The following is a 19,404-nucleotide window of genomic DNA, read 5'->3' on the forward strand; positions in this document are numbered from 1 at the left end:
AGATATATTGTATGGTATACAATGACTATTTTCGTTTATAAAACAAAATTCGCAACCTTCATTGTTTTTTTAATCCTTAAAAAAACAAAGTATCGGTGTTTCTTAACTTTACCTTTACGTTTTTACTTTTTATTTACTTTATTTTTTTCAACATTACCACGCCTTTCTAAAATTAACGAAGATAGTTAATGTTTCCTACTATTTACACTTAGTTTTAACCGAGCTTTTCCTGATCGCTGAAAAATTTGAAAACTTAAGTGGTTTTATCTTCTTGAAAGGTACTGTATGTGCACCGTTTTGTTCTCCACAAATCCACAGACCTTTTGTTTTTTGTTTTTGGCGAAAAACTGTGCAGGATGCTTTTTATGCCATCCCATGAGTCGAAATATTTGCCCTTTCTTCCAACGGCATCTGAAGATGCAATATCTGGAGAGTAAGGCTCAAATAGGTACTCCACCGAGTACCACATCCCAGTCAAACTCCAATATTTTTTTCCGGGCTGTCAAAGAAACATGGTATTTGGCATAATTCTGGGGGAACAGCTTAACTATCAGTTTTGGGGATAGCCGATTATGGATCAAAGCCTCAAAGCCCTTGCCTCAAAGATACACTCCAAAATACATTCTCAGAATTCACATTTCAGCAAAGCAGTTCAACTATATGAAAAATATAGATGTTCAACACTATCAGACAGCTCAATCCTTTTTGTAGATAAAAACGAATGAATTTATTGAAAACGCAGAATGCAGAAATTTCCATATATTGTTGAACACAGATGTGAACGGTTTTTTTTCAAAATATTTATTCAACGTGTCCACGTGGATATTGTCTATATCCCCTCCACCATCACCGTGGACAAGCGTCCGTCTTACATCTCCGACAGCATGTTGAAGCATGCCCAAACGGACGCTATTTATACTTATCTGACTGCAGCCTCCGATAAATTGAACCAATGTATAGCTGTCGCCAAACTGGACATGCTTAGAATTAACGGCAACCTTTTGCAATGGTTCCAATCGTATCTAACTGGCCGTCGACTAGCCGTCGTTTTCGGTGATAGCCAATCCTTTTTTTTGGCTGTTACGTCTGGCATACCACAAGGTAGCCATCTAGGCCCCTTGATATTTCTAATATACTTTTTTTCTAATATACTTTAATGAAATTGAACGTTTCAGCGAAGTCAAGGACCTGGGACTCTCAGATTTAGACATGCAACTCTCTTTCGAACCGCCCAACACATTCATGGTTAATAAAGCATTCAGAACTGTGAGGTTCATCTTCAGGATTGCTAAAAATTTTACCGACATCTACTGTCTGAAGTGTCTCTACTGCTCCCTCACTCACTCCATCTTAGAGTATGGTGCAGCTGTTTAGACTCCACACTACAACAACGGTGTCGAAAGGATCGTATCAGTTCATCGAAGGTTTATAAGATACGCTCTGCGTAGATTGCCGCGGACCGACACCCTTCAATTACCGAGTTACCAGAGTCGTTGTAAGCTAATCTGCTTGGAATCTTTGTCGGTTCGTAGAACAATAATCACGTGACTGTTTGTTCAGTAAAAAAAGAGCTAAATCTCCGACGAAGAAGCGTTCGGGATAAATGGTAATCGAACAGCTGGGCTACCCTGTTGAAAAGTCTTTGTAGACCATTTAATCCACCGAACATGCCGTAGTTTGTACGTAGGGCGGGCAATCGTAACATCAAGTTATTTCGGAGAGCCCGAGGTCGAACGTTGAAATTAATTTTTTCCAGAAGACCGGGACAATCGATGCGTCCTTGTAAGGTATCAGCTATCATCAAAGCCCTGGCTGTGTCTCTACGAACCGACAAAGTTTCCAAGCTGATCAGCTGACATCGACTCTGGTAACTCGGTAATCGGAGGGGGTCAGTCCACGGCAATCTACGCAGAGCATATCTTATAAACCTTCGTTGAACTGATTCGATCCTTTCGACACCGTTGCTGTAGTGTGGAGTCCAGACAGCTGCACCATACTCTAAGATGGAGCGAGTGAGGGAGCAGTAGAGGGACTTCAGACAGTAGATGTCGGTAAAACTTTTAGCAATCCTGAAGATGAACCCCAGAGTTCTGGATGCTTTATTCACCATGTATGTGATGTGCGGTTTGAAAGAGAGTTGCACGTCTAAAATGACACCCAGGTCCTTGACTTCGCTGACACGCTCAATTTCCGTGCCGAACAGGACATAGTTGTGCAATATGGTCTGTCTCGTGCGCGAAAACGAGATGACAGAACATTTAGCGGGGTTAACCTCCATTCGGTTTAGAATACACCAATCGGCAAAAGCATCCATCTGTCGTTGAAGGAAGCGACAATCTTCAATCGAGCTGACCTGAAGGTAAATTTTTAAATCGTCAGCATATGATAGCCGTGGACCTTCAATTACCAGATTTACGTCATTAAAGTATATCAGAAATATCAAGGGGCCCAGATGGCTACCTTGTGGTATACCAGACGTAGCAGCGAAAAAAGGGGATTGGCAATCACCTATAACGACGGCTAGTCGACGGCCAGTGAGGTATGATTGAAACCATTGTAGAAGGTTGCCGTTAATCCCAAGCCTGTCCAGTTTGGCGACAGCTATACTGTGGTTTAATCTATCGAAGGCTGCAGTCAGATCCGTATAAATAGCGTCCGTTTGGGCATGCTTCAACATGCTGTCGGTAATGTAAGAAGTGAGGCACAGTAAATTTGTGGTGGTGGAGCGGCCCGTCATGAATCCGTGTTGGTCAGTACTTATGTACGGTTTGCTGAGAGCGTCTAGCGGTTCCAAAAAAACGAGCTCAAATAGTTTTGCCAAAGCGCAAAGCGAAGTGATGCCGCGATAATTGTTAATATCTCGTCTATTTCCCTTTTTATGGACTGGGAACATATGCGATATTTTCCAACAGGTCGGAAAAACACCGGTGGCTACAGAGAGTTGAAATATGTGGAGCAGCGGGATCAATAGGTCATTCATGTGCGTTTTGAGAAAAGCTGAAGGAATACCGTCGGGTCCCGGGTTGAACGACGTTTTGAGCTTTGAGAATGACCTTGAAGTCATCTCCGTGTTGATGTCGAACCTACTCAGAGTTTGGCTAGAACGGGGGAGGTAGCTAGCCGCATGCCTGATATAGTCGTCGGTTAATGTTTCATCGGTGAAAACACTGGCGAATTTTTCTGAGAATAGGTTGCAGATATCCTGCTGAGTAGAGGCCGCAATTCCATTGAACGTCATAGACGATGGCAGGCCAGCTTCATGGCGCTGCTCGTTGATAAAATTCCAAAATTGTTTTGGGCGGGATTTGAGTTTCCTCTGTATTCTGCGCTGATAATTCAGGAAAGATTGTTTCGCAACACGTTTGTATTCGTAATTGATTCTCGCATACTGGCATTGAAGAGATTGTGTGCGGTATCTGGTGAACTTTCTTAATGCGGCCCTCTTTATGGATTTCATTCGTCGAAGTTCGCGTGTTTGCCACGGTTTTCGGGACGTATGGAGGCACTTCTTCTTTGGCACATATCTATCAATGACATATGCCAGGACGTTGGAGAATGTTACAGCTGCAGACTCGACGTTAGCGGTATCTAATATGTCGCCCCAATTGAAGTTAGAGAACAACTGGCTGATATTACGATGGTCAGCATTTCGAAAGTCGTAAGAAACGACTACAGGTGAAATATTGATATCCTGTAACAGTTTTGTGCCAACGGCAACCAGCAAGGGTGGGTGATGAGGGGTAAGTTTCACGAGAGGAGCGGGAGCCTCGCATAAGAATGGGGCTGTGTCCTGCGCACTCACAAAGCAAAGATCCAGGCTACGGCCGTTCTCGTTAGTGACGTGATTAATTTGCGAGAGAGTGGCTAAGCTATAAGTATCTAGCATGAAAGACGCGTTGGAATGGAGGGCTGAGTGACCCAGATCCGGATAAAGGAAACCGTTGCGTGATTTCTTCCAGGAGATTCCTGGGATATTATAATCACCCATCAAGATGATTTCATCTGTTGCTTTAGCGACTTCCAGAACGGAGAAAACTGACTGGCAATGGATCTCGATAAGTTCACGTTCTCGTGTTCGGTCAGGAGGGATATACAATGCGCATAGATATAAAGTGCGGTCGCCAAGTGTGATCGCCGTCCATACCTGCTCTAGACAAGACCATTTTTGGTTTTCTACAGCCCTCGTCTCAAGTCTAGAGTTCACGGCTACTAAAACGCCTCCGCCTCTAGCCTTACGACTATTATCAGCGTTCCTATCGCAACGAAAAACATCGTAATCGCAGCCGAACACTTGGTGAGAGAGTATACGTGAGTCCAACCAAGTCTCCGTGAGAACTACTATGTCGTAGCATTGGTCTGATACAGCTACCCGGAAATCGTCGACCTTGTTGTTGATACCGCCAACGTTTTGGTAATATACACTAATTTCCTGATGACGGTTGGAAGAAAGAGCGTTGAAATGCGAGGTTGTGGTAGCTGGAACAACAGTGGCATCGAGGTTCGGCTCGGCATCAACCACACCATTGATGTACGCAGCACTATCAATGGGACCAATATCAGGAAGAGAAGAAACGGTACTGCAATCGTACTTGCCTGAAGTAGCAAGTTGGAAGACTCCCTCACCAACTCCGGACACAGGAACGGAATGTCTTGAGTGGCAGGAACAGTCAGCGGAGAGACGACAGCGGTGCTCGACTGTGCCGGGCGGTTTGGGAGCTTCCATCATGCTATTTTGCGCGCATTCCGTTGGAAGTAACCACAGACGGCTGGAAACGGTCAGCGGTGACGGTGACGATGTATCCTCTGATTCGGTGAATGATGACCGACAAACAGCAGAAACGACGGGAGCATCAGAGTAAGGTGCGGTATCAGCCGCACCGTCGATGTAGGCAACACTATTAGTGGGGCGGATTTCAGAAAGCGAAGGAACGGTACTGTAGTCGTACTTGCCTGAGGTAGCAAGTTGGAAGACTCCCTCACCAGCTCCGAACACAGGAACGGAATGTCTTGAGTGGCAGGAGCAGTCAGCGGAGAGACGACAGCGGTGCTCGACTGTGCCGGGCGGTTTGGGAGCTTCCATCATGCTGTTCTGTGTGCATTCCGTTGGGAGTAACCGCGGTTGGCCGAATGGGCAATGGCTATATGACATTGTCATACTTATTGAAGAAATGCAACTGAAAACGTACCGAGAATCAGGAACGAAATTTGATCCAGAGGAACTGTACTTGCCTGTGCAAACTGGCTGGAAGACCCCTTTTCCAAGCCCAAACGCAGGTCCGGGACGACTGCTGACCGACGGCGTGAAGGGCACGACTGGGATGGGAGGAGAGGGGCCTTCCGAATGACTCAAACTATTGCGTCCCGGGCTGCAGTGAACTAACTCAAATTCATGATAGTCGCGGTCGGAGAAGATACCGTTTCTGGTGGCATCAACGGCGTTGTAGACTTCTTGTACTTCGTTGGAACTCCAAATTTTTGTGAACCGTAGTTTTCGAATTCACGAAATAGCAATCCTTCGGGCCATGTAGATGGGTCAAGTGCCTTTTCCCTGAACGAGTGGTCCAGTCCAATTTTAAAGGATAAAAAAGTGAGGGAATCCAACTCTCTGCCTTTTGGAATGAGCTTGACCACTGAAATATTATCCTCGGTCCCGAGATTAGCCTTAACCATAGTCGATACCGATTCCACGGTGACGTCTGGGCGAATTTTTGATACGTATAACCAGAATTTATGATCAGCATCATTATTGCAAATTGGCACAGAAGCAACATTTGCCATCGGCTTTTTGCTTCCTATTTGGCAACTCTCAGAAGCTCGGATTGTGAAATCGATCTCACGAGGCCGTTTCAATGCTCTGCGCTGCTCAAGTGCTGGCCAGTGCGTGCTTGTAGCGGGTGAAAACTGGGCAACGGGCTTAGAATGCAGTTGTTTTATTTCCGACCGCAGCTCAGTAATCGCAGTCGTGAGCGTGCATAGTGGGGATTTTTCATCGGCCTGGCGTGAGATGACGCGAAAATGCGAGTTCTCAAATAACTCAGCACATTGATCACACATCCAGAAAAGGTTGTTTCTGTTAGATGCGAAGTACGATTGCAACGCACGAGTTACACCGGAACATGCATTCATGTGAAAAGACGCACCGCAATAGCCGCGGCAAACGACATAATCGATGCCCGAAATAGCATTAGAGCACTTAGCGCAGTTTTTTGCCATGATGATGCGCCTTTGGGTATGCAGTACAATGCGCGTGCCGAGCTTTTGAAAATTCGACCAGATGCGAGGTTGAGTTTGAGTCCAGTAGATGTCGCTTCGAGCCAGAAAATCGGCGTGGAGAGTAAAGCACCTTTGTTGTTTTGTTCCACCGAATAAACACAAACTAGCGGGAAGTAGAAAATGCTACACAACAACTGTACGGATCGATCCACAAACGTAACTGTTCAAACACAGACCTCCACTAGACGATATCAACACGGGAATTAGATTTAAGACGATAAAATAAACACGTAAACCCAAAATTTATGTTTCGTTGTCACATTCACGTTTTCTTACTAAGCGCACGTTCATGGGTCCAATCGCAGAACTGTTCGTTGATTGATCTTCTAATCTACCCTTTAAAATTATGTTTTACTATAAAATTTCAGTTGTTCTACCAAAACTCAACATTATAATATCAGATTATTTTCAGACACAATTCTCGCGCAAGATTTTTCATCCACTTGCAAATAACACGTTTCTCCATTACATGGCATAAATGTTTGATACAGAAAATATGATAGAATGAAGACAGCCCTATATCGGACAATTCCTTTCTCGAGTTTTGCTGTTATCAACACATTCGGCGATCCATTTTTATTTATTTAGATACAAGACGACATAGAAGTGCGTTTATTACATTAAAAAAAATAATTATAGAGGCTTTCTTAGACTCTCAGATTTTTTCAGTTCATTCGCCTCTAACCATAAAAAAGACCAATTGGCCTTGAGAAAGACCATTTGAAAAGCCTCGCTGCTGCTGCCATCTGTTCGCCAGCAGGATGACTGAGAAATCGTGAATGAATTTTGCTGAGATACTGTATAACCAATTGGACATTTAGTGTCTCAGTGTCGCTCTAAACAGCGATAAATCAACAGTACATGTTAATTTTGAGTTGATTTGAAAATCTGCTCAAATTGGTGTTTTATTGCTTCCCAAAACGTATCTGCCCCTCACCCAGTGAAAGCATTCATCGGCTATTGTCAGTCTTTTAATCAACAGACAACAATATCGTCGAAAAATAAATACTTTGATCATTCAGAATCAGAATTATAAAAAAAGTTATAATCGTACTGCAAAAACATTGAAAACTAAAAGCGTATAACATAAAATTATCATAAACATACATAGACGTTAATGGCAAAAAAAAATCCCGACTTGATCCCAACCCGGGGACACGCCACGGAACAGTGAGAATATCCCTGTGTATATACTTACGCATCGAGAAACCAGTCGCGGACTCGGGGCAGCCATTGGCGTAGTCACAGTAGTAGTGCTGGATGATGCGTGAACGGATGGTAGTGGGTGCAAGTTTCCACCATTGCTTGTCCCCACTCCGGCCATCGATGCTGTCGGGGCCGCCATCGCCATCGGTGGCGGGGAAGAAACTGCAGGCGTCGCGGGAGTCGTGGCGGAAGTTTGGCTCGATGGTTCGAAGTAAATTTTGGTACCCGATCGGGCACATTGGGGTGCCGCACTCAGCAAATCGTTCAGTATGTGGATAATGGTGGAAATATCCCGCTTCGGTCGGCCAAATTTATCCTGGAGGGCGGGGTTCAGAGTTCCGGAAAACGTTCCCGAGTAGATGCCCTTCCCGTGGTGTTTCATCGACTCGATCACGGCACCGGAGCTGACGTTTCGTGCCGCCTCCTGTGACACGTCGTTGACTTTGTTGGTGAACACCCGTTTGGACAGTTTGCGCAGGGTTTGCGTCAGATTGCGGGAGGCTTCCGCCAGTGCCGGATTTTCTACATTGTTTGGGTCGGACGAAGTGCTTGGTCCGGGCTGAGGATGTACTTGGGCTTGAGAATGTGGCTGGTTTTGGTGGTGCGAAAGGTGATAATGTTGATGCTGATCGACCCGTTTTGGTGAAGTATGGGCAGAAGCAGGACCAACGGGTTGCACGATGTCCAGTTCGGTTTTCGCTAGGCTGGCACTGTCAAAGCTCAGGTGTTTCTTAAGCGTTTGAATTTTTGTTTTGTGACGAGCGATAGGATTGTGCGCGGTTCGATGTAGTCTTGCGGTCGATGTTGACGGTTGCGGCTGTGGTTCTGGCACCCGTGACAGACAATTGGTATCACAACAGTTATTGTCGTTACTGTCTAGGCTTTTGCACAAGCAGGAGGTGAGGTTGGCACTGATTGGATCGGCACAAGGTGACGATGGGCCAACGATCTCAAGAGTGTTGTTATTGCACGCAGAGGGAGCGGGAATGTTGGAGTTTATTGAACTAGATACTAGGTTGGACAGCGACTTGATTGGAGATTCCGTGGCCGGAGACCTCAGACCTGAATCGGTGTCCATTGAATCCTGTGCGCACGGTGAGACAGTCGCCACCGATGGGTTTTCACTAACTGCTAATTTTTTGACTATTCTGTGGATATTGTCTATTTCTTGCTTGGTTAGTGTTTGCGCTTCGCTCACTTGCTCCACCATCGGTTGACTGGACGAAGCAGGGACTCTACGGAAACCAATTGGAATCGTTGTTCTACCAATACCTCTGGAGGATGACGATGAGCTCGATTGGATGGAGCTCGATGCAACACTCGTACTGGTACTTGCTCCCCCAGATGAAGAACCAGTTATTGCTGTTCGCGATCTGTGACTCTTACCGCGGCTGCTGTTTTGTGACGAAGGATTCAGCGTGCTGAGTTGCAGTTGGATCAACATCATGTGATCACCAAGGCGTACACTCAGGTTCAGTGGTGACTTGCCGCTGAGAAAATCGTTCACCTGATTATCATTGAGGGATTCCAACGCTTGCATAACCGTGTTCTCGGCCCGCTGTGCCTGAAAAGATGAAGAAAGAGAAACACATTTGTAAAGCATTTCGTTTGAGCGGAATGTGGAGCACGATTGCTGTACTCCGAAAATGTAAACAAACAATTGCTCCAATTTTTTTCAAAGCCCCTCTCATTAGCATCGTTTTATAGCATCAGCAAAAGAAGCCGAGATGAATGATGTTCGAATTCGAAGAATGGATTGGATTAATGTATTTTTTGATAAACCGCCATGTCCCCTTCTCTGTGCTTCGTTATTGCTCGATAATAAATAATGCAAAAATAAGAAAAATCGCTGAACTCATACGATAAAAAATCATTCCTCACTGGGATATAATAAACCTCTCATTGAAGCCCCGTTGGTTATCTCAGTGAAGTTGTTTTTTTTTCAAGCGTCGTAAATGTTCATCGAAAATCAACCAAAGTATCAATGAAATCAGAATGTGAACCCATATTTTTTTAACCAATTCAGATTATTGTTATTTTTTAATCAATTTCAAAAATGTTAACAACACCTCGAAACGCAACACTGCATGCAAGTGGTTTTCTTCTCGCAGTACCTCTCTTCATCGCAAGCGCCGCTATGCGCAGGTCTTGAAAAGCACTCGTTTTGGTCTTTACCCAGTGGAGTGGAGTTAAGGTTTTTTTTCGTTTCCTCTCGCTTTTTTTCTCTCGCGCTGCTGCCACTAAGGCTCCCACACACCGGAACCCGTAATCGGTACGGTTAAAGTTGGGGCCGTAGTGAGCAGTAGCCGTAGCTGTGGTTTTTGCTCCCTCCTGCCAGCGGCGGACCGTAAATAGACAACGGTCCAAAATTCCATCAACTGTTGCGGCGTGGCCGAGCTGTACCCTTCCCTCACCCCACTGAGAGCCATGCCCGGCCTCGTTGTAGTGGTCACTAATGGCTACACTGTAGCAGCAACAGCAATCATGGCACTTAAAACTGTACAAACGCACCTTTGTTTCTTGAACTAGCAGCGATAATCGAAACCGGAGGAACCCACCTTTGATTCGGTGTGTTTACGCACTCCATGTTTCTTTCCATCGAGTACACAACTAGCGGCGCTTTGCAGATATGAAGAGATCAGAGATATGAAGAGATTAGATTAGTTTTGAAAATATAGAATGTGTACTAATCAAATGTCCAAAATTGTGGCTGAAGATTTTTTTTTCTAATAAATTATTTTATTGTCATTTATATATCCATTCGAGCCACAAATCCCTCAATGAGGTTATTAATCAATCGTTTCTCCGCTATTCTGTTACCATTGGAGAGACTAGGTTGGTAAATACTCCGTAACATTATAATCATCAATTCAATTTTCAATTTCAAACTCTGAGGTGGAAATCCTTTCGACAATTTTTGGAGATTTTACGCTTCGATTTCCGTGATTTCTAAATGCAATATACCAATACACTCTCTAAAAAACACATTTTTTCACCTTTTTATGCAGAAGTCAAACGATATCGAACTAAAATTAAAAAAAAAATCTTAGAAACATGATCAGTTGGAGAGTATTTATAGGTAAGTTCGCTTGTCGCCATGTCAAATACTTTTGTGGCGTGACAACACCTAACTTTGCAGTTTCCGACTATTGAACATTAAGGAACAAAATTGTATTTTTAGCTCCATTTCAAAACATACAAATGAACTTCATTCCATGATTTGTCAACAGTAAAAATGTAAATTCAAGTATCCGGCATCCGTTTTGCGACGTCTGCGTGAAAAACAGGTTTCACAAAATAAGAAAAATTTATTAACCCATAACCGACCAACGGTTCAAAAATTCAAACAAAACCCTTTACCAATAATGGGTTAAATGAATTTTATCATACAGAGCGGACTCCATTATATACAATTTCGGATTTATTTCCACTGTATATAATCGAGTCTAAAGTTTTAAGCGAGTTTTCGTTTTATGAAAATAAAAGAATCAAATTTTTGATTCATCCCCTTAAAGTCATAACATAGCTTTCTCATATAAAAAAAAACAAATTCATTCGGGAGGTGATAGAGGATCATATTTTATGAAAAAAATCCTTCTGAGCATATGTTCGAATTTCAACAATGTCAGCGTTATAGATTTTTTGTTTGTTTTGGACTCTGTTACCTCAAACTGGCGCTACATTGAAAGGTACGCTACACAAGACGATTCTGTTGCTTCCATTAGAAAGATGAGAAAATTTGGTACAGGATATAATTGTGAAACATCTAAATAAGTGGTTCTTTCTATTAATTAAATCCAAGCTCTTTAACCGCTTTACAATTTGTTCTTCTACACCCATCTTCTATCTATCTTAATTTCGCTGCAATATCGATATAAACAATTCCTGCTGAATATTTCAGCAAAATCTTCAAAAATCGCGATTTTCACACTCACTGAACGTATAATATTCATTTAAATGTCACCTTAACGTTGAAAGGTTACATTTTTCATTGAAATAAGTCATATTTGAAATGCAAAAAAATATATTTTTTTCAAACCGTATACAAACGAGTCCAACATTGTATATATTCGAATCACATATAATCGAGTTCGACCTGTATTGTATAAAGCAATACATTTTTTTTCATGTTATGAGAAATGAGAAGTAAGCCACACCAGTTTCGTCTTTCACGTATTTCAACAGAGTGACATATGAATACTAAGGTGGCAGTGAAAATGGTCATGTCAAATTTCAAAAACCGACCATATACACTTTGTTTATTGGCCCCAAAAAAATGACCTTTGCAAAGTTTCAGCTCAATTGGACATGATTTAGGGGTGCCTCAAAGCGCTCTAAGTTTTAATTTTTTTGGTCCTAAAGGAAATTTGGAAAATCGATTTTTTTTCTCGATGCCAAATGACTTAAAAATTCACGAAACGCCGAGATCTGGTGTCATCTCGAAAAAAAATTTTGGCCGAAAATCGACCTTTTGGGACTAAAGTTACCAATGTTTCGATTAGGAGTTTTGACCCACATGTCTTCAAATGTTTTTTAACGAAACTTCTGAACATATATTTTTACCATAATGATGTATTTGGAAAAGTTGTTGAAAATTATGAGCAAATTCGTAAAATTTCATGAACATGGCGGTATAACACAACAAAAATACAGTGAACTCTCCCTTACTCGATGTTCCGTAACTCGATATTTTCTCTAACTGGATGAATTTCATGGCACCTTTGATTTTACAAACATTCTTTTTCCATAACTCGATACCTCTCTAACTCGATGCCTCCCTCACTCGATGAGTTTTGATTCATTTTTCCATGGATTTTCCCCTTCCTAACTTGATTGATTTTCGTGTACATGTTTTTGTGCGTTATTAACTGTCCTTTCAATTGCTCTTGAAAATGAAGACGAAGTGTTCGTGTCATCGAGGAATTTATTTTCAAGTATGGAAAACCACGAAAAACCTTCCAACCGAACGATTAAAACGCTAACCATTGCGCAACGTTTGAGCATCATCGAGCAGGTCAAAAATTATGGACGGAAGGGGTCTGAAGCTGCAAAAGATTTCAGTATTGCACAAAGTACGGTATCAACACAATTCAAGCTGAAGAAAAAAATGAAATCGGAATGGAAAATTGAATCTAGACCAAAAGCATATAAGGTTGGTCAAAAAGCTGGAACGGTCAATGGATTTTTCGTCTTATCAAGCCTGAGAGAATAATTTAGATCTCTCAGGTTCTATTCTTCGGGATATGGCTTGCGAATTTATCCAGAAACTGGGAATTCTCAACTTCAAAGCACAGCCAAAATGGACGGTACGATAAACTACCCTTACTGGTCAATAGAAAGAGTAAAAACCCACGATGTTTCAAAAAGAAGAAGTCATTATCAGTAATATAATTAAGAGCAATAATTAAGAGCAACACCAAGGCCTGGATGGCCTTAATGCTTTTTGAGAAATGGATCAATGATGATGGTGATATTTCGCTGGCATAATTGATGCGTCGTGAGCTTGCTGATGTCGACAGTACAGCACCGTTCAATTGCTCAATGTCCTTCAATGATTAGTGCGAAAAGGACCAAAATGTGATTTGCTGTGTTCTGATGCCAGATACCGATATATTGGAAAGTGTTGAAAAAGCAGAGAAAAACGCTGAAGATAGTAGTCCTATCGAGTTTGAGAATATTCAGGAAGGTTCAGATGGTTGTGTCGGAATTACTCCTTCGAACGTTAAATCAAACCTGAAGGATATGTCCGGAATATTGAAATCATCTGAAAATGTCCCTGTGAAACTATTTGAACATTTCTTTGTGATATATTTTCTTTGTTAACCTAGTTTCTTTATGCAGCTCGGACTCGATTATATATGATTCAATTATATAAAATTTAGGACTCGATTATATTAGGCTGTCAAAAAAGTCCTGCGGTATTTCCGCGAGGTGTCGTTGTAAGCGCGTAGTTCTAGTTGTATTCATTGTATCGAGTCATACTATAGCTTGTTGGAAAGGTATTTTTGCGCGCTATCCTTGACAGTGTTTTGTTTGGTTAAGTCGTTCGTGAGTTATAGTGTCGCAAATATGGAGCAAAATAAAGAGAAAATCCGGCATATTTTACAGTACTACTATGACAAAGGCAAAAATGCATCTCAAGCTGCCAATAAAATTTGTGCAGTTTATGGACCCGATACAGTTTTCATTTCCACCGCACTACGATGGTTTCAACGTTTTCGTTCTGGTGTAGAGGTCGTCGAAGATGCGCCACGCTCCGGAAGGCCTGTCGTCGAAAATTGCGACAAAATCGCTGAATTAGCCGAGAAAGACCGGCATAGTAGCAGCCGTAGCATCGGCCAAGAGCTGGGGATAAGTCATCAAACCGTTATTAACCATTTGAAGAAGCTTGGATTCACAAAGAAGCTCGATGTATGGGTGCCACACACGTTGACGCAAAAAAACATCTTTGACCGTATCGACGCATGTGAATCGCTGCTGAATCGCAACAAAATCGACCCGTTTCTAAAGCGGATGGTGACTGGCGATGAAAAGTGGGTCACTTACGACAACGTGAAGCGCAAACGGTCGTGGTCGAAGCCCGCTGAAGCGGCTCAGACGATGGCCAAGCCCTCATTAACGGCCAGGAAGGTTCTGCTGTGTGTTTGGTGGGATTGTCAAGGAATAATCTATTATGAGCTGCTTCCCTATGGCCAAACGCTCAATTCGGACCTGTACTGCCAACAACTGGACCGCTTGAAGGTAGCACTCATGAAGAAGAGGCCATCTTTGATAAACAGAGGCCGCATTGTCTTCCATCAGGACAACGCCAGGCCACACACTTCTTTGGTGACGCGCCAGAAGCTCCGGGAGCTCGGATGGGAGGTTCTTTTGCATCCGCCGTATAGTCCGGACCTTGCACCAAGTGACTACCACCTGTTTTTGTCCATGGCGAACGAGCTAGGTAGTCAGAAGTTTGCCACAAAAGAGGCCTGTGAAAATTGGCTATCCGAGTTTTTTGCCAATAAGGAAGCGAGCTTCTATAACAGGGGTATTATGAAGTTGGTATCTCGTTGGGAACAAGTCATCGAACAAAACGGCGCATATTTGACTTAAAACAGATGATTGTAACTAATTTTATGAACAAATGAAAATCCAAAAAAAATACCGCAGGACTTTTTTGACAGCCTAATATGAGGGGCTCAGAATGCAAGGGGGTAAGTGACTTGATCGATTTCTCTTCATCAACTTTTTATTTAGATAATAACTCAACTACAAAAACTTCCCAATTTAAGTTTGTGATAGAATCCGATAGATGAGGTTCCGACCTATTTTCCACATTGGTAAATACAGCTGGGAATGTATTTGCAGCTAAGTTATGCAGCTGTAATGTAAGTTATTTGCAGCTAAGTTATGACTAAGTAATGAAAGAGAGAGTCGATGTAGAGAAATCGATCAAATCACTTACACTCCTTTCATTCTAATTCTAAAACCCTCATATACAGTTTGAAAAAAATAGTTTTTTTATAACTCAAATATGAATAATTTCAAGAAAAAAATTAACCTTGCAACATCAACATTAATAATTACATATTACAAAAAATACTAACTTTTCAATTTTCCACTTCCAAAATGAACTCGAGTCGACCGCGAGTAATCGGTTTCCAATTCATTAACCATAGAATTAAGGAAACAACATGTTGATATATGCTAGTTGAAATATATGTAAGAGTTTGGCTCCATTAAACTTATGTAACTGAGCCTTTAAAAATAAACGGATTAATAAAAAAAAATGTAAAATAACATTCACTAATCCACTCATCTAGATGTTCCACTACCATGTCCTATACTAAATTTTCTCATCTTTCAAATGAAAGCAACAGAATCGGTTTACCTAGCGTACTTTTCAATTTAGAGTCAGTTTGAGGCAACAGAGTCCGAAACAAAAAAAAAAAGGTCTATAACTCTGTTATCGTTGACATTCGAACATATGTGTACAACGATTTTTTTCGTGAAATATAACCAATTATCACTTCCTGACAGATTCTGGAAAAAATATTTTTTTTATATCAGAAAGGTGTTTTCTCACTTTAAAGGGATGAATCAAAAATTAAAATTCATACCATAATTGGGACATCTACCCTAATATATGACAATTCATGACATAAAAAAAATATGAAAAAAAAAGTTCTCTATCTCGATACCTCCCTAACTCGATGGTCCCCTTGGATATCGAGTTAGGGAGAGTTGACTGTATTTAGAATATACTAACTGGCAACACCTCCTCGCTCATGTGTGCTGCTGTCTACACTAGACACGAGCGAACGAGTGCATAAACTACGCACAAAACGCCCCCGAAAACCAGACGAATAGATAGCCTCCAGCGGTTCTTCCGATAAAGGTCTATTCGCACATCTCACGTCACAAATCTGTACCTTCCGAGATAATGGGCCTGATCGCGAACGTCACTTCACGGTGAAAACGAAGTGAATTGTATACAACCTTATTACGACTGCCACCGTTTGTGTAGAATCCGGAAGAGTGCATCCGTCGTGACAACTTTGATGAACTCGGTGTTATTATGAATACCACGATACTGTCACGTCACGGAGAAAAACAGGTATATTTGTCACTTGTGTTTTGGATGGTGAAGGCTAGTCACGCGTAATTGAGTAAGTTGATTTCGTATTTATTTAGCTGTTTTACTAACATTTTGTATCTTGTATTGTCTTGTTTAGGAAAGAAAACATAAACAAACGGCAATTTACCCGCTTGGTGGCATTTTTAGACGAAATCCTGACGTATCCAGAGGACGTAAATTTGTTTTTTTTTGGACTCGGTTACTGCGATATGAGGAGTAATTAAGAACTAAAAATGTAGCTCCCGCAGGCCCATTTAAACATGGCAAAAGGTAAGTAACTCTACTACCGAATAGCAATAGCAATTTTTTGTTTCCATTTTTAGGACTAGACTAACAGAAAGTTGCAACACCATAAAATGTAAATTGAGGCCACTGGACTAAATCATGTTGTAACAGTGTGAGAGAAACAACAATTTGTCATCATTCATTAGAAAGAACAATAATTACGGTTGATTATGTATAATATTGATTTGTTGATATTTTGAGCATTGAATGAAGAAGTTTGTTTTGAAGTTTTTCCAACATTGGAAACAGTTTTTTGTAATTCAAAACATTCGCACGATAGTTATAAAGAATAAGGTCATTATTTTTTCCTTTTTACATAACAAATATTTTCATCGATATTGTTTTGAAGACATGTTTTGAATAAAATAATATTAAAAAAGTGATAATAGATTTAAGAGCAAAATGAACTGCAAAGTATAATGCTCCTTAAAAACAAAGTATTGAACTGAACTGATAATAAGTTTCAAACAAGGAAAAAACGTGTCTATCATTGCAAAGCATACCTAATCATCGAGGTATAATCGCAAACTTGTCATTCTGAAGCATACGCTTAATTAAATGGAATACTATCTCATACACTGTATTAATTTTACCTACATTACGTTCAAACGTCCGAAATTAGGCAATCGTTCAAACGCCCGAAATTATGCAACTGCATGTCTCTTATAAAAAAGAATGAACTCTTTCACTTCACGGAGTTTATTTTTACACGCAACTGTCCGTGACAATGATGATAGACACAAAAAGATTAAGTGAAGTGTAAGTGACGTGAAGGCGTACGTGGCAGTGATGTTCGTGATCAGGCCCAATATCTCACCTGGTCATGTCGGTTCGCAAATTATCATCAGTTTGCTGGAAGTTTTTTTTTCTCTAGACTCATACAAAAAGAAGCCTGTACCATGCTGGGAACTGTCACCCAACAACAAAACAAAGCGACTGATCACGAACATCACTTCACGGTGAGAATTAATGATTTGTATGCAATGTTATATACGTATCAATTCGTTTTCACCGTGAAGTGACGTTCATGATCAGGCCCAAAATGATGAGAACCCGTGACGTGACGTGACAACACTGTACGAACAGACCCTCAATCGAACACTTTGAGCACACGACAACGACTAAGCACCGTTTGTCGTCATCATCATCATCGTCGTCGTGAGCGTGAAAAGCAAACAGCATAAACTCTCGAGCGCGGCACCCGAAGTCGCCGGCGGTGTGGTTATGTAGCTCACCTCCATAGGCGCGCCGCCAGAGAAACGAGAACACGAAACAGCTAGGGAACCCAGAAAAAAATTAAACGCCGAGTGCACGTCACGCCACGCAAGCCTCGAAGGTGAGTGCGGCTGCGGGCGGCCTGACGACGACTGCGACGCTGGTCATCCATGGTTTCACTTCTGCGGTTCGCATGTTTTGTGGGCGCTCTGGTTTGGCTTGATCTCGAAGCTGGCTGGCTGACGGCGACCAAGCCGCGGACCGCTATGAATTAATAACGATCCCCGCACGTGTACCGCGGTGCGGTCGATCGGCGAGCAAAGGTCCGAATCGAGGCTCGTTGTGTGGCCCCCCGATTTGCCTTATTTGTATAGTGACCTACGTTCGTGGAGAATACATGTTCATTCTGCCAAAAGGTACCGTGAATTAATAAAGTGAAGCCTTTCCAACCCGCGTAAAGGGATTGATTGTCACAATTATTTTTGTCGTTAAGTTGACACAATTATCCTCGACATTGTCGTGAAGATTCAGCGCAATTCGTCATTCAATTTGTTCACAGTTACAGTTTACAATGGTTTTAAAGATCGAATAAAGAATATGTCGGAAATGTTATTTCAGAAAGCTCATTCCTCCACATCTGGCTCACAACGACTGCTACCAGTTTGAAGACCTAGAATTAATAATTCAGGAAGGGAATCGACTCCAATGAAAAAATGATTGTTGGAATTGAAGTCGAAACAACAAGCGTTAGAATGTATGTTTCGTTTTTGGATGAAACTATGTTAATGCATAAATTGATATTCATCAGTTCTGAACCCATTCTGAACCATTAATATATTCCTAAATCTCGTGAATCATCTTTACACCTTACAATGTCGGAATGATGACTTTCGTTACAAAAAGTACACTTCAACGGGCCCGTTCACTCTAACATTACGCTGGAACAAAACAAGTTCCATGAATATGCCGTTCCGCATCACTTGACGCGTGCTCCCTGATAATAGCTTAGGGTACGAGTTTATCAACATCGTATATAAGTGTACAATATGGTTGATGACAGAGGAAGAATGCCTGCTTATGTGGGAGTGCCCTCCTAAATGATCATCGTAATCGAGTGATGTGTTCACTTTTGCTTGTTTTATACCTACCAATAGACCCGTTTCTACGTTGGGTGTTAGAATCAATTTGGAACCATCCATCAGTCCATTTTCGCGGAGCGTTCCATCGTGTAGTTCTCTGGAAGGAGAAAATAAAATCAGACTTTTAGTACCTTTTGAAAACTGATTGTATAGCTGTGGTTATTTGATTAAAGTACATGCATCGCATATCTGTCTATGATTACGATTCAAAGTAATTATTGTTCAGGCACAACAGTTAATAAAATATCCACGGATTCTATTTCTCGAGAAAAACTGAGTTGACGTTGTTCGGGGTAGTCATAACAAACTAAGATTCAAAGCAGCAATTTTCGTGTTTCGCAGCCTAAATTTTTTTATTTGTTTAATTATTTTCATCTTTTCTTTCTTTTCAGGATTTGCTCACATTTTACAGTTTCTTTAATAATTTCACTATTCTTTTCTTCTCAGGGCGCTCAGGATCCAACGGTTATTCGAAAACTATCAGAACATTATGTTAATTAACATTATGCAATTCAATTTTACAATTTATAAATATTACCAATAAATTTCGTTTGCAAATTCCTACAATTGCAGTTAAAGCCTCCTTGAGTTGTAGCTCTGTTGCTCTGGAAGACTGCAGCAATCTCGAGCAAGCCGTCGTTTACATAAAACTTTTGAAATACGTTT

The 19,404-nt window shown here is 41.5% G+C and overlaps 1 protein-coding gene across 1 annotated transcript in view; it reads right to left on the minus strand.

The window, feature by feature from the left end:
- LOC129776585 (midnolin homolog) overlaps positions 1-19,404 on the minus strand; it is a 54,041-nt gene that overhangs the window by 4,497 nt on the left and 30,140 nt on the right. The window contains exons 2-3 of the mRNA XM_055782314.1: positions 18,748-18,835; positions 7,472-9,043 (exon numbers count right to left, since the gene is read on the minus strand). Coding sequence (XP_055638289.1) covers positions 7,472-9,043; positions 18,748-18,835 — 1,660 coding nt within the window. The remainder of the gene's footprint in view (positions 1-7,471; positions 9,044-18,747; positions 18,836-19,404) is intronic.

Source organism: Toxorhynchites rutilus, chromosome 1 (assembly GCF_029784135.1).
Source record: "Toxorhynchites rutilus septentrionalis strain SRP chromosome 1, ASM2978413v1, whole genome shotgun sequence".
Classification (NCBI taxonomy): Eukaryota; Metazoa; Arthropoda; class Insecta; order Diptera; family Culicidae; genus Toxorhynchites; species Toxorhynchites rutilus.